Consider the following 15,974-nt stretch of genomic DNA (forward strand, 5'->3'; position numbering starts at 1 on the left):
TGTATTTTACCTCTAGAAGCGATTTTCCTGACGTGTTTATTAAGAGAAAGCTATCTTTTAAAAAAAAGTGAAAAAGGTCAAGGTGAGATCAGCAAAAACACGAAAGTGTTTTCCTTACTGCACTCCATACTTTATGTAAGGGATTTTGAAATGCAACTGGAGGTAGTTGTGTGAACCATGTCTTATTCATATTCAACGTATATAACTCAAAAATTTTGTACAAATTTGTATGTCTATTTGAGCATGAAAGAAATTTAATAGCCATATGTCAGCATAATGTACAGCATTTAAACATAAAGCAGTTGACCAAGAGAAATTTGTGCATGTGTTTGTAGGGAACTTGAAAGTGTCACAGAATACTTATTGCAAGATGACCCACGCTATGGGAATATGAAGGAAGTTTCAATGGTATTTGTTGGTTTTTACTTTTTCTTGAAGAAATGGTGTTCATTTTGTTGTGGATGAAATTATCTGGAGTTTGTTCTGTAGTCAAAGTAAAATGTTTGTACACTCTCCCCACTTTGTGTGCATTTGAAGTCTCGAAGTGCAACTTAGAATTTGTAGAAGGCCCTGAAGATGCATTTAAAGTGAAAATGGAATGCATCTTCAAGGCTAGAATGAGAGTTCCATTTTTGCTTGACTAACCTCATACTTAATGGAACTCCAGCGTTTGGGAGACCTTGCAATATGATGGGCAATGTACCCTTGGGAATGAAGGACTCTACTGATGCGTTCTATTGTGTGGAAAGGTTTATGAATTTAGAGAGACACTTTTTGGGGTTTAGTACTAGGAGCCATAGAGATTTGGGTAGGAGTTTGCAGGAGTGGGCTAGAGAAGTGGGTTCATGCTGTGCATGCTAGGGCATTTTCGTGTCGTGCTGAGCTTTGTAGGTCACTGTTAGGGTGGTTTACAAGGGTGTGAACCTAGTGTCTTGATTTTGTTTTCTTTTAGCTTTCTACTGGAGTGATTAAAATTTGATATAGCATCCTCATCTTCCCAATCAAATTTAGCCTCTTCCATTTCCAGTTCTTGATCTGCCATGGGCTGATATCTTTGGATGCTATGCTCAGTTTGTGCATGCTCAAGTATTTTACTTCCTAGGAAGACAAACAACTTGTATTCATAGACTTCTAATAAGTGTATAAATCAGACTTTTCTGATTGATGTTGCTGGAAATTTGAATACAACTGACGGGTTGCTGCATGCACATCATGATCACATGTACAGATCTTCCTTGTAGCTACTGTCCTGAGACTATAACAAACTTGATTCCTGATGTGCCTGATGCGGTTTTTGTTTGCATTGACTGCTGGGCAGGTTGTTTTTCAGGGCTGCAACAGTGCATGGTTGTCCTGAATGTCAACATGACTGCAAATGATTAAATTGCAGCAGTTTCCTGCTTTATGTCTGCTCCAAAATCAGTCATTGCTGCTGAAAGATCATTTGTGGCTCTCCTAGAATGCATGTTGGCTGTAATACAGAAGATAGAAGACACAGAAGAGAGTGAGAGAGCTGTTGCAATTCACCACCCGGCTTTTGCACCAGTAATTTTATGTTTAGTTTTTTTTTTTTTTTTTTTTTTTGCAAATAAAATGTGGCTGATTATATTACTCAAAAAAACTGATTACAACGGAGTGCTCATGCTCAACAGACTAGCTGGAGCTGATGCAAAGTCACAAATACATCATGAATACAAGCCTCTCAAGGTGGTCTGGGGGGGGTGGGAGCAAGAAGCCATGTAGGGGGGGTGTATCGCCATCTGGGGTTGCCTGCCTGCATCACAAAAAACAGGTCCTGGCCACCCCAAGTTTGCATAAAATGATTACGGAGTTCCTGACGAGCCTTGGACTCACCCTGCACCTGATCCCAATGGCTGTGGAGGGAATGGAAGATGGAGGTCCAGAGCTCTGCTAAGGTTGCCGGTGCTGAAAGTCTCTCTCTGCCAAAAGTCTCCTGACACCGTGCCTTCCAGATATGCCATCTAGTAAGACTCCCTATGATCTCCCATACCTCAGAGCGGTTTGCTGTGGGCTCCAATACCTGACGGATGGGTAGCGCCTCCAAGCCAACCACTGCGTAGGACCATGCCTCGATGATGAAAATCATGTCCTGCATCCCGGCCTTATAGAGAAGGTGCCGGCCCTGGCTGACTGCTTGCCAAAAGAAAGCTCCCCATGAAATATATCCAAGGCTGGGTGCTATACGGCGAAGGATGCAGCATGCTCCTCTCCACACGAGCTGTGCCTCCTCACATGACCAAAGGTAGTGCTTGGGGGTTTCTAGAGGCTGATGTGTGCAGCGCTTACAACCTTCCTCCTTCTGCATCTAGGCAAGCCAACTTCCCACCATTAAGTCTCCATGTACCACTAGCCATAAGAAGTACGATACCCTCCTCGGCCTCCAGCTATCCCATAGGCGGCGCCAAAAGGTCCGTCGGAAGGGCTCCGTGATGCTATGCTCCACCCAGTGCCTGCTACGTGACGGCGCCCAATCCATGTCCTCCTGCATCAGTACGTGTCTGTCAATCCTGATTGTGTATTCTAGAATCCCCGGTGGCTTCTTGGCGACTGCCGTGGCTGGCCATAGCCACTCTCCTAGATCCCACTCCAGCTCATCAAGTGGTTTGCCCTCCCAGATCCAAAGGCGCCAGTCCCTGAACTCCTTCCAGAGAACATAGGGGTCCAATCGCCATGTCTTCCTCTGCCCACCACCCGAATCCTCCTCCACGAAAGGGCAACTAATCCCTCATCTTGTTGCCCTCTGTCAAGGGCCAGACGCTCCCCCTCTTGAATAGTGAAGAAAGTCCCTTGCGAGGCGCCGCCCACTCTACTTACCACTTGTAGGGGGATGCCTGTTGGTGAAAACCTAGCTGCCCATACATCCCCGGTCTCTATCGGCACTCGTCTCGGGGGAGCAAGCCACTCTAGAGGTATTGCTGTGTCTATCTCCCTTCACCTCAACTCCACTTCTCTCTAACAGCTTGATACTTGCTGGAGCACCTCCTCGTCGGCCATCCTGTACACCTCTCGCCATGTCCCGATGGTACGAGCTGGGGGCGGGCCTCCCAACCAGCCCACTGGATGTGGGGGCGCTCTCCAATCTGTGTCCCTTCCCGATCTTTGACTTGGGGGTTCTAGATCACCGGTTGACGGTCTATCTCCTCCTGGCAACCTGGGGAGATCTGGATTAGGGCCTTATGGAGGCCTTGCCACATGCGGAGTAAGTTGCGTAGGAAAGGTGACCTGGGGGGGTGATTTGGGCTGACGTGAAGATCCATCTCAGGGACGGCCTCCACTCACTGCCAAGCCTCGGTCTACAATCCTGAAGACCCTCCTGTAGTAGGACCTTCCAGGTTTTCCCTCCCGGTGTGAGGCCGCGTACAACTAGCTTTCCCAAGAGGGCCATACTCTAAAACTTTGGGTCTATGATCTCGAGCTCTCCCTCTGACCGATGCCGTATGATGGTCGCCTACGCCACCTTGGCCTGGGAATCCCTGGAGCCGTCAGATATGGACCAAAGGAAGTTCCATACAAGGCGGCGAAGCTGCACGACGCAAGACGAGGAGAAACACCAACATGAGGCGATGTACCAAGCCGTCGCTAGGAGGACCTGGTTAACTACCAGGGCTTGGCCGGCTAGTGAGAGATGAGCCGTGCTCCAGTAGGTCAGCTTCCTCCGAATAGAATGGAGGACTGGAAGAAACTGTTGGGCGGGAGTGTTGTTGAGTCCCACTTGAAATCCTAGGTACCGGACGGTTTGCCCTCTGCTCACCCATCTAAATTCAAGGTGGACGCTCCACTCTGTGCTAGAGTCCGGGGCTGTGAGAAAACCAACCGACTTTCGCCAGTTGATTTTTGTTCCTGCTGCTGAACAGAACACCTCAAGGGCGAGCCTCACTCTCTCCAACATCAGCTCATCGTCCTCCATGTAGAGTGCTGTATTGTCTGCATACTCTGAGTCTAGCAACTCCGTCTCCTCTCTCATTGGAAGTTGGAGGCCACGTAAACCACGCACACGGGACCTGAGGAAGTGAGACATCGCCTCTGCAAAGAGTAGGAACAGGTACGGGGCTAGGGGGCAATCCTGTCGGACTGATCTCTCCAGCTGAAACTCGTCCCCATGCCTATTGCCTATGAGAACCTTGCTTGTGGCAGATTTGTAAAGTGCAGAGACCCCGTGAATCCAAGGCTGTGGGAAACCCAACCTTGCCATGGTGCCCTCTAGGAAATCCCAGTCCACCCTATCATAAGATTTCTCGAAATCCAAGAGAAGTATGGCTAGTCTCTGCCCACTCTGTTGAGCCCACTCTGTCGCCTCAAAGAATGTAAATACATTGTCCAGGATGCTCCTATCCTAGACAAAGCCTGCCTGTGTGTCATGGATGATGTCTGGCAGCTCGGGGCGTAGACGCCTACCAATCGTCTTTGCCAATGCCTTATAGGCCACTGACTGAAGGAATCGATTAGGCACGGAGATAGAGGTAGACAGACCTTACGCTCTATGAGAGAGACAGAGAGGGTGCGAGTGAGCAGAGTAGAGAGTGAACATGTTTTTTGGTACAATGACGAGTGTACCACTTTAGGTTTTAGATAGATATATGTATGAAAGTACAATGTGCTAAGGGTGTGTTCACACCCGTGCACATATAAGAGACACGATGGCCCTTTATTCCGAGCAACCTCCCACCTAAAGGCAATGTGCCTTAAGTGGAGAGAAGAATCAGCTAAGTCTAAGTATGTACAAAGCTGAAATAAATATATCTATCCAACTCCCATCATCTGTCGGCAATGAGCAAACCACTTTGCTGGAAGACCCTTCATGAGAAGGTTTGCAGGATTATCATCTGTATGCACTTTGACAAGCTCAATGCTCTTACTGTCAAGTACATCTCTAATGAAGTGATATTTCACCTGTATGTGCTTTGTCTTTGCATGAAAGACAAGATTCTGTGCTAGCATGATAGCACTCCGACTATCACAATGGAGAACAGGTAACTCTGTGATGCCAAGCTCTCCCACCAGATGTGAAAGCCATAAAGCCTCCTTGCATGCCTGAGTGGCAGCTACATACTTTGCCTCTGTAGTAGACAATGCAACACACTTTTGTAGCCTGGAGATCCAAGAGACTGCTCCTCCTGTGAAAGTAAACACATACCCAGAAGTGGACTTTCTGCAGTCTGCATGACCAGCATAGTCTGCATCCGTAAAGCCAACAACAGATGCCTTCTGGTTTCCAAAGTAGATGCACAACTCCTTTGTGCCTTTGAGGTATCTCATAATACCTTTCACTGCATCCCAATGCTTCTTGCCAGGGGTTGCCATGTATCTGCTAACCACTCCCACTTCAAAAGCAATGTCAGGACGTGTAGCAACCATAGCATACATAAGACTGCCAACAGCTGAAGCATATGGTATCTTGGCCATTTCAGTCTTCTCATCATTAGATGTAGGGTTGTCCTTTGCACTGAGTTTCACATATGGAGGCAATGGAACCCCAATTGTTTCCCCCCCTACCATATTGAAACGCTGCAAAATTTTGGAGATATACTCCTGCTGAGATAGATAGAGTAAACCTTTAGATCTATCTCTGAGTATCCGCATGCCAAGAATGTGATTTGCATCACCCAGATTCTTCATGTCAGCTGCCATGAAGAATTTGCTTCAATGAATCCAAGGCATGAGTATCCCTGCTAGTAATCAGCATGTCATCAACATACAAAACCAAATAATCAGGCTGCCATCTGCTGCCTTCTTGGTGTACAAGCAGTGATCCACTTGACTTCTATGAAAGCCTTGGGACTGCATGAATGTATCAAACTTATGATACCATTCTCTTGGTGCTTGTTTCAGCCCATACAAACTCCTTTTGAGTTTACATACCATTTGTTCTTTCCCTTGTTCAACAAACCCTTCAGGCTGCTGCATATATATGTCTTCATGCAGATCACCATGTAAAAACAGAGTCTTTACATCTATCTGTATGAGCTCCATATCCTCAACTGCAACCAAGCCCAAAATGATTCTCAATGTAGTCATCTTGACTACAGGAGAGAAAATCTCATCAAAGTCAATTCCATGCTCTTGCTTGTACCTCTTTGCAACCAATCTTGCTTTCTACTTTGGTGAGGAACCAGAAGTGACCTTCATTTTGTAAACCCATTTGCATGGAAGGGTTTTCTACCCTTTAGGCAACTGCACCAAGTCCCAAGTGCCATTTTTGTCAAGAGATTCCATTTCTGACAGCATGGCTTTATACCATTTCTTGCTGTCCTGTCTGTCCATTGCTTCCTTGAAGCAAGACGGTTCACCACAGTCTGTCAACATGACATACTCAGCCACATTAATTGCACTGGGAACAGATCTGTCAGGTTGTCTAGTAGCCCTAGACGATCTCCTAACCCAATGGTCATTGTTTTGCTGGCTATTCTTGCAAATTTCCATTTTCAGCATGCTGTCCTGGCATTTCAGCCTGCAAATCAGCATTAAGAGCTTGCTGTCGTAGCTGTTCCTGCACATGTAATGGCTCATTTTCATGGGCAATAGTTGGCTGATCATTTTCAGCATCATTTCCAGCATTTACAGGTTCATTTACAGCTTTTTTTTTGTTGCTGTACAGCGGGCACATTTTGCTGTCCAAAAGGTATTTCTTCCCGGAATGTAACCCTACGGACCTCCTCAGTCTTTTCGGGTTGTTTGTGCATACGATCTTCCCGGAAGATAACGTCATTGCTACGTACTATTTTCCTTTTCTCGGGATCCCACAATTTATACCCCATTTCACCCTCGTCACCATCAAGTTTGCTACGTTTTTCTTTACGAATGTGCACAAAAGCCTCGCAGCCAAACACTTTCAGATAAGCATATGAAGGTGGCTTTTCCGACCACGCTTCTTGGGGAACTCCCCCCCCCCCCCCCCCCCCCCCCCCCCCCAAAGACTTGTTTGGTGACCGATTAATCAAGTGAACGGCTGTCATAACAGCCTCTGCCAAAAAACCATGGGGTAATGCAGCATGAGACAGCATCGTACGGACCTTATCCTGTATGGTTTGATTCATACGCTCTGCAAATCCATTTTGGGATGGATTATGAGGGGCAGTGAGCTCCCTCTTTATCCCTTTGCTGTCACAAAATGCCTAAAAGGCTTTGGACACATATTCCCCACCATTGTCAAAGCGAAGACACTTAAGTGTCTTATTTGTTTGATTTTCAGCCAACGTCAAGAATTTTTTAAACTTGTCAAGCACTTCATCCTTGCTACAAATAGGGTAAACCCATACTTTCCGTGTAGCATCATCGACAAAGATGACAAAATATTTATTTCCCCCTAAAGATAATCCTGGCATTTGACATACATTCGAATGTACTAACTCTAGAGGAGAAGATTTCAAAGAAAGAGACTTTTTGTGAAAAGTCTGTGCATGTTTGCCATAAATACAATGCTCAAAATCAGCATAACGAAGACAAGGCAAGTAACCCAAACGAGAAAGCACTTTCATTCCTGTTTGACTCATGTGTCCCAACCGGCCATGCCACAAAGAAACACTTGGTTGCTTGGTCACGACAACAATATGGTCACGTTCACTAGATACATGAAGTGGATACAACGTATCACTCTTGCAACCTTTGGCAATAACCCTAGATCCCTTACAGATCTTTCATTTTCCATCACCAAAGGTGGTATGAAAACCATCATCATCTAGTTGCCATGTGTTGATCAAGCTCTTCTTGAGCTGAGGTACATGCTGTACATGCTGAAGTGTAAAGACAGAGCCATGCTGAAACTGTAATTGCACATTGCCAATACCTGCAATCTCACATGCATAGTTGTCCCCAAGATGGAGAACACCATGTCGACCCCCTGTATATGTGGAAAACCACTCACGATGAGGGGTGACATGAAAGTAAGCACATGAATCAAGAATCTAGGTATGCATGTCATCATCTATATCTGCAAGTAGAGCATGAGCACCAAAATGTGAAGAGACAAAGAATACATCACTGCCACTGTCACTGTCATGAGTGACTACATTCACCTTTTCAAATTTTACACTGCTTTTCTTAGGCTGACTGTTCTTCTTCTCTTCCTTGCAATCATCTGTCTTCTTGCCTTTTCCTTTCTCTTTTTTCCATTTGTAGCAGTCATGTTTAAAGTGACCCTTCTTGCCACAATGATGGCATTCAACATCTTTGCCACGTGATTTACTACGTCCCTTGCCATCATATTTGCCCTTTTGCTGTGATCTGCCGCTAGTATGCAAAGCATTGGAAGACTTACTAGATGCATTGTTCTGCTGATTCATCTCTTCCATAAGTAGAGCACTCTCTACATCAGCATACAAAAGGATCACATTAGAATTGCTCATAGCAGTCCTGAATGTATCCAAACTCTCTGGTAGAGTGCAAAACAAGAAAGTAGCCTTAAATTCCTCATCAATCATGAACTTCAAGGCAACCAGCTGGCTGAAAATGGAGTTAAACTCACTCAAGTGAGTAGACATTGCCGTACCTTCTTTCATACGCAAATCCATAATCTTTTTCAGCCAATACACTTTACTTGCAGCGCTCTTCTGTGCATACAATTCTTCCAGTCTAGTCCATATAGCTTATGCAGAATCCAAACCTTCAATGTTGAAGAGCAAGGCATCAGAAATCGATAGCTCTATGGTTGAGCGTGCAAGCTCATTCAACTCATCCCAATCTTCCAAATCCATGTCCGCAGGCTTTGCCCCTTTGGTTTTGATCGGCTTTGCCTGCTTCTTTTGTAACATGATATTGTAGCACTATTTTTGCCACACTGCAAAATTATGTGCTCCTTCAAGCTTCTTAATATGCATCAAATTACTGTTGTCATTGCTGCCAGCCATGGTTTTCAGCTCAAAAGTGACAAAAAAACTAGTAAATGCAGGCCCAAATTGTCACCCAAGTGACCAAGGTACAAACAAGTACCAATCAGCAATAAATGACCATGCAGAAGTACAGATTTCAGATCTGTAATTCAGTTTTCAGAAGTACCAAACCAAGTGCTACAGCATTATCCAACTGATTACAGCTGTTCCAAAGGGCATGTGTATCACATTACATGAGAAATCCCAAAATTTCAGCTGCAATTTCTGTTGTACGTGTACCCACGGGCATAAAATTTGACATGAATGGTCAAAAGCCCCAAATTTTTGTGCTCAAAAGCGTCAAACACACATTTGCATTTCCTCTGTCATGTATAGGGCTGTCCAATTTTGCCAAAATGAAGCAATTTCAGCAAAACCCCCAAATTTCACCAAGTGTTGATGTCTAAATTGCGCGGAATTCAACCTGCATGTACATAAAATGATCAAATGCTGCACGAATTTTACCCAAATTGCAAAAGTCTCAAATTGCACGGGGTTCAATGTGCCTCAATGTCGAGAAATTGGGTTAATTTCAGCCCAATTTGTGCATGTACATGAAAAGCCCCAAATGTCGGGGACAAAATGTCCCAAATTCTTGCAATTTCTGAGACAAATTTGCTTGTCTTGCATCAAATTTTCCAAATTTGGGAAAAGCCCCATATTTCTGGACTAAATGTTGAGAAATTTCACTTAGATGAGCAAAATTTCAACAATTTTTGGCGAAATCCCCAATTCAAATGCGCACAATGTCTGCAAATCCGACGCAGATGCCTCAATTTTTCACGAACAATGCTCAGTTTGGCAAAGTGCCAACTTTCTGGGCCAAAATTGCACAAATTTGATGTTTTGTGCTTGCACGCGCGAAGCCCGGTTAGGGGAAGGAGTTTGAGAAAAAGTTTTTTTTTTTTTTTGGAAGAAAAAAAGTTTCGAATGACGGGTCCGTTGACCCGTCAGGCCTCCCCATCGCGCGCTTGTCAGAACTGTCCTTGCCCGCTGGCGTAGCGCGTCCCGTCAGGCCTGTCCTTGCCCGCTGCTGGTTCTGTCACGCGTTGACTGCTGCCCACTACGCGTCAACTGTATGATGCCCAAAGTCATGGCAGTGCAGGCACTGCACTGGTTGCCCGGTCACAATGACCTGCTGCCTAAAAGAGTGACCTCCAACCTCTATCTCTAGGAACTTGGGTATACTCTTTGTGTCTTTCACGGCCACCTGTACCTTGGGGACTCTTGCAGCTGTCATAGCATCCGTGAAGGAGGAAGGGAGAATTGTGCCGAAGAGCCGACCAAAGTCCTCCACTAACTAGCGGTACTCTACCTCCACTCCAAGAAAAAGTAAAGTGAGTGGGTGTCAGAGAAAACTGTTGTGGAGCTCGAATGACTCCACTGTAAAGCCGTTGTACTAGGGGACCATGTGAATGACCCCCTTCGTGGAGGCATAGGGCGAGCTCTCCACTAACTCCCGAGCTGCGTCCGCGGAGGTGAGACGAACCATGAAGATCCCACGGGGAGTGCTGTTTTCTGGGCGGTGGAGGGGGTGGTGGAGTCCATGTATGGATGGCTCCGTATGGGGACAAGTGGATGGCCTGTCGGGCGGGGCTGCCAGGTGAGGGAGGCGAGGACAGTATGGGTGGGGGGGAGGCGTGAAGAGAGATATCAGGTGGGAAGTTGTTGGGTATTTTACTCACGCCTTACTCACGCCTTACTTACGCCTACGCTCATATGGGAGTGTGGTGATCAGTAGGACACTGCGGCACTTTTTACTCTCGGTAGGAGAGGTTTTTTCCCCCAAACTTATGGTCTTATTATCGTATGTACTTATGTGCTTATGTTACACACATTTGGGCACTTAGTGTGTGTCGGGTGTGAACACCCCCCTACAACCCTAAGGTTTAAGGGTTGTACTTTGTACTTTCAGATTACACTCATTCAGACTATTCTCTTGGGTGTCGTGCTTCAACTTTGTCTCTCACTCTCACACTGTCTACTGAATCTAGCTGTACCTCGATCCTCTGCTCTCACATTTGGTATCAGAGCGGTCCTCAGGTAGCAGCCAGCAGTCCCTGCCAGTTTTGCCCCCGTGTCGCCAGCTCCAGTGGCCAAACTGTCAGCCCGTCAGCGCCTGACAGCCCGTCGTCAGTACTGTCAGAAGTTCGTAGCAGACAGTCCGCCCGTCAACGTCATGCGGTCCGCGCAGCCTGACCCCTCGAGACTGTTCGATAGTCTGCCTGCAGTCGTCCACGTCAGCAGCTGCGTCACCTGTAGTCGTCGCTTGTCGCCCACGTCAGCAGCTGCGTCGCCTGTAGTCGTCGCCTGTCGCCCACGTCAGCAGCTGCGTCGCCTGTTTGACCACGAGTAGCCCTTTGTCAGACGACGCCCATCAGACCTCGCGCAGCCCGCCTGCCCGCCTGCTGCCGTTTTGAAAACGTTACATCAGTCGCTGCCTTCTACGCTGGCCCGCCAGTCAACGTCCTGTCCACTTCGTCAGACGACGCCCGTCAGACCACCGTTTTGACCACACGCCAATCTGCTTTGCAACAGGTAAAAATTTCAACAAATTTTTTAATTTCAGCCCAGAACACTATTCTGGAAGCGGAGGTTCACACGCGGTTGGCACAGAACAAGTGGAGGGATAAATTTCATGCAAATTTCTGGACTGGATTGTCAGAAATTTTGGGGCTTTTGTGTATTTGGAAGACAGTTGCACTTGGACTGTTGATATAGTCACAGAAAGACTGTTTTTGACAGAAATTTTGGCAAAAATTTTGGGGATTTTGACATAAGAGTGTTGCAGTGCACTGTTTGCACCTTGGGAAGCGTGCATTAAAAGACCGTTTTCTGACAGAGTACGCCCTTGCAAATTAATTGCAGAAACGTATTTGCTGCAATTTCTGGAAATTTGCAGATTTCCAGTTCGTACTGCTTTGACATTGCTCATTTTGTCTTTGGAAATTTGTCATCATGGCAAATCAGGGAGGTGATGTTTTTACATATGTATCCAAGGAGGACAGACTGGACGGAAACAACTATTCCCTTTGGTCATTCATGATGAAAAATGTATTAGTGGCCAAGAATCTATGGGATTATGTCAGTGGAGAGGAAACTCGACCGGGAGTTGTAGCTCCTGCTACTCCTCCTCCCCATGGGGCACGTGGACAACGGGGATCTTAGCCCGCTCCACCTCAGCCACTTCCTCCAAGAACTGCAGCTCAAAAAGCTTGGGATACCCGTGATGCACAGGCCTTGTGGCTGATTGCTCTGGCAGTTCAGCGGTCCATCATACCTCATATCTGTTCGGCATCTTCTTCACGAGATGCATGGTTGACTTTGGAGCATATGTTTGCAGGAAAGAATGAGACTCGGATCTCTTTCTTGAAGAAAGAGTTGGAAACTTTTGATGATGACCGTTGCATGGTTCGAGAAAAAGAATGCATGACATTGGTCTTGACAGGATCTTTGTGTCATGGTTTATATGAGTTGGATGCTCTTTCAGTAGATCAGTCAGCATACTTGACATCCACTCTTACTCCTGCTATGATACAGGCGGAGTTATGGCATGCTCGTTTAGGGCATGTAAACTTTGGCAGCTTGATGCTTTTACAGCGTATTCAGATGCTGGATGGCTTACCTCTCTTGGAGAGACCACCTGAGCACTTATGCGAGGGATGCATTTTGGGGAAAATGCATCGGTTCTCATTTCCTCGTGATGTTGCTTTCAGAGCAACAACCAGATTGCAATTGGTGCATTCAGATGTTTGTGGGTCTATGCAGACCATGTCATTGGGTGGTTGTTATTATTTTGTGACATTCATTGATGACTTCACACGTTTTTGCTGAGTCTATTGTTTGAAAAAGAAGTCAGAAGTGTATGATGCATTTTTGGCTTTCAGTGCACTTGTTGTAAACCAATCTGGATGCCACATTACGACTCTCCGTTCGGACCGAGGGGGGGAATACATGTCCTCTATGCTGAATTCTTTTTTGCAGCAGAAGGGCATAGTACATCAATATACTACAGCTTATACTCCACAGCAGAATGGGGTAGCAGAGAGGAAAAATCGGTCACTCATGGAGATGGCCAGATGTATGCTGAAGGCAAAGAGCTTGCCTCATAGTTTTTGGATGGAAGCAGTCACGTGTGCTTGCCATATTTTGAACAGATGCCCTACCAAAGCCTTGAAGACCATCACACCATTGGAGGCTTGGAACAGCCGTAAACCTTCTGTTGGTCACTTTCGTACCTTTGGGTGTCTTGCCTATGCCCATATTCCACAGGTACTTAGAAGAAAATTGGACAACAAGGCTGTTAAGTGCATTTTTATGGGATATAGCAATGAGAGCAAAGGCTACAGACTCTATGATCCCGTTACGAAGAAGGTTTTTGTCAGCAAGGATGTTGTTTTTTATGAAAAATCAGAATTATCCTTGGCTAGTTTGGACACATATCAGGCTGCCCGTGATGTTTTTGAAGGGCTGCTGCCCATTACTTTTGGTGATTCAGCTGGAGGTTCACAAAATGAACTTAATGTTCAGCCAGCTGCTCCTATGGAAAGTGCAGAAATTCAGCCATTGGCTGATCGGAATATTCAGCATCATGCTGAAACAGAAATTCAGCAAGAGCTTGCACACAGCCAGGATGCTAGACAGCTACCTAGATGGTATTTGCAGACTATGCAAGATAGTCCTTTGGATGCACCCATGGCTGGTCGTACTAGAAGGCAAACTCGTTTGCATGATTCAGCACATACCATGGAGTTTATTATGGCAGCAAGTACTTTTGATAATGAAGAGCCTGAATGTTATGAGGATGCACAACACAGTGTGCATTGGATGGCAGCCATGCAAGCTGAATTAGATTCTATTACTAAGAATCAAACTTGGGATTTGGTGTCCTTGCCATTTGGGAAGAAAGCCATCGGAACAAAATGGGTCTACAAATTGAAAAGAAAAGCAGATGGATCCATTGATAAATACAAGGCACGGCTGGTAGCTAAAGGCTACGCACAAAAAAAGGGCATTGATTATGAGGAGACATTTGCTCCTACTTCCCATATGACGACCATCGGGTCTATGATTGCTTTGGCTGCACATTATGGTTGGACAGTCCATTAGCTAGATATCAAGACTGCATTTTTACATGGGGAACTTCAGGAGGAAGTTTATGTACAGCAGCCCATTGGTTTTGCAGTTGAAGGCTCAGAACATTTGGTATGCAAGCTCAAAAAGGCTCTATATGGTTAAAACAAGCTCCTAGAGCTTGGTATGAAAAGATAGATGCTTTCTTGCTTGGTCAGGGTTTTCTAAACAGCTCATCTGAGTCTACCCTTTACGTATGTAAAGAAGGGGGATCTATGCTGATTTTATGTCTTTATGTTGATGACCTTTTGCTCACTGGAACACATGCTGATCAGATTTCAGCATCATTCAAACAAAATTTGCAGCAAACCTTTGACATGTCTGACTTGGGAGTTTTGCATTACTACTTGGGCATCGAGTTCATACATAACGCTCGAGGTATTGGGTTATCACAGTCAAGGTATATTGGGCAGCTTCTTGAGAAATTTGGCTTACAGGATTGCAAGCCAGTTACTACTCCCATGGAACCTGGACTGAAACTGTCATTACATGATGACAGTGATTTGTTTGATATACATACATATGCTCCTGCAGTTGGATGTCTTATCTATCTATGCAATACTAGGCCGGACATACAATTTGCAGTTTCAGCTTTGAGCAGGTATATGCATCAGCCACGTATGTCGCATTGGCAAGCTGTCAAGCGTGTTTTTCGCTACTTGCAGGGTACTCGTTCTCTTGGGTTGCTTTATGCTAAGGGGGGACCACTGCAGTTACATGCTTACAGTGATTCTGATTGGGCTGGTGATTATGATACACGTCACTCTACTAGTGGCAATTGTTTCTTTCTTGGCACTTCTTGCATTTCTTGGCTTAGCAAGAAACAATCCACTGTTGCCACATCGTCATGAAGCTGAATACAAGGCAGCTTTCACTACCACAGTTGAATGCGTATGGCTTAGACGCTTGCTAGCTGATTTGGATGTATCTGTTACTGAGCCTACTCCATTGTTCATTGACAGTCAGAGTGCCATTGCAGTGGCGCGGAACCCAGTGTTTCATGCTCGCACGAAACACATTGAGATTCACTATCACTTTGTCAGAGAGAGGCTACATGCAGGTGATATCAGCCTTGTCTATTGTCCTACCACCAGTAATGTGGCAGACATCTTCACCAAAGCTCTTCCTCGTGACAAATTTGAAGCATTTCGCGATGCTTTAAATTTGATATCCTTTGGTGGCGGATGATCCTTGTACTCTTGATCACTCTTCACTCCAGGGGGGTTTGTTGGGTATTTTACTCACGCCTTACTTACGCCTACGCTCATATGGGAGTGTCGGTGATTAGTAGGACGCTGGGGCACTTTTTACTCTCGGTAGGAGAGGTTTTTTCCCCCAGACTTATGGTCTTATTATCGTATGTACTTATGTGCTTATGTTACACACATTTGGGCACTTAGTGTGTGTCGGGTGTGAACACCCCCCTACAACCCTAAGGTTTAAGGATTGTACTTTGTACTTTCAGATTACACTCATTCAGACTATTCTCTTGGCTGTCGTGCTTCAACTTTGTCTCTCACTCTCACACTGTCTACTGAATCTAGCTGTACCTCGATTCTCTGCTCTCACAGAAGTTGGGGGGGGGGTGAGGTGGAACAGCGCGTCAGGAGACGGTGGGGTGCAGCGCGATAGCGGGCAAGTTGGAGAAGGGGAGCGCGATGGCAGGCAGGGGGGGGGGTGTGGGGGAGGCTATGGCGGCCAGGAGGGGGGTGGTGATGGCGTGTCGGGCAGGGGGGAGAGCAGGCGCGAAGGCGGGCAGAAGCGTTGGGGGAGGGGGCACGATGGCAGGCAGGCAGGGGGTGGGGGGGGGGGGGGACACGATGGTGGCTAGGAGGGTAAAGGGCGATGGCGTGACATGAAGGGAGGACGAGGAGGTGCGATGGCGGGCAGCAACGTGTTGGCAGGGACTTGGAGGAACTTACAACAATTTTATGTTTAGTTAGTGAAAACTTAGTA

At 46.2% G+C, this 15,974-nt stretch overlaps 1 protein-coding gene across 6 annotated transcripts in view; it reads left to right on the forward strand.

Moving 5' to 3' along the window:
- The window catches only part of ABCC13 (multidrug resistance-associated protein 11), a 257,291-nt gene that overhangs the window by 75,653 nt on the left and 165,664 nt on the right, over positions 1–15,974 (forward strand). For all 6 annotated transcript variants that reach the window (XM_087662983.1, XM_087662984.1, XM_087662980.1 and 3 more), the window contains one exon: positions 336–408. In XM_087662983.1, the coding sequence (XP_087519109.1) occupies positions 336–408 (73 nt within the window). The remainder of the gene's footprint in view (positions 1–335; positions 409–15,974) is intronic.

This window comes from Lygodium microphyllum, chromosome 22 (assembly GCF_053477565.2).
Source record: "Lygodium microphyllum isolate KBCC chromosome 22, Lygodium_microphyllum_v1.1.10, whole genome shotgun sequence".
NCBI lineage: Eukaryota > Viridiplantae > Streptophyta > Polypodiopsida > Schizaeales > Lygodiaceae > Lygodium > Lygodium microphyllum.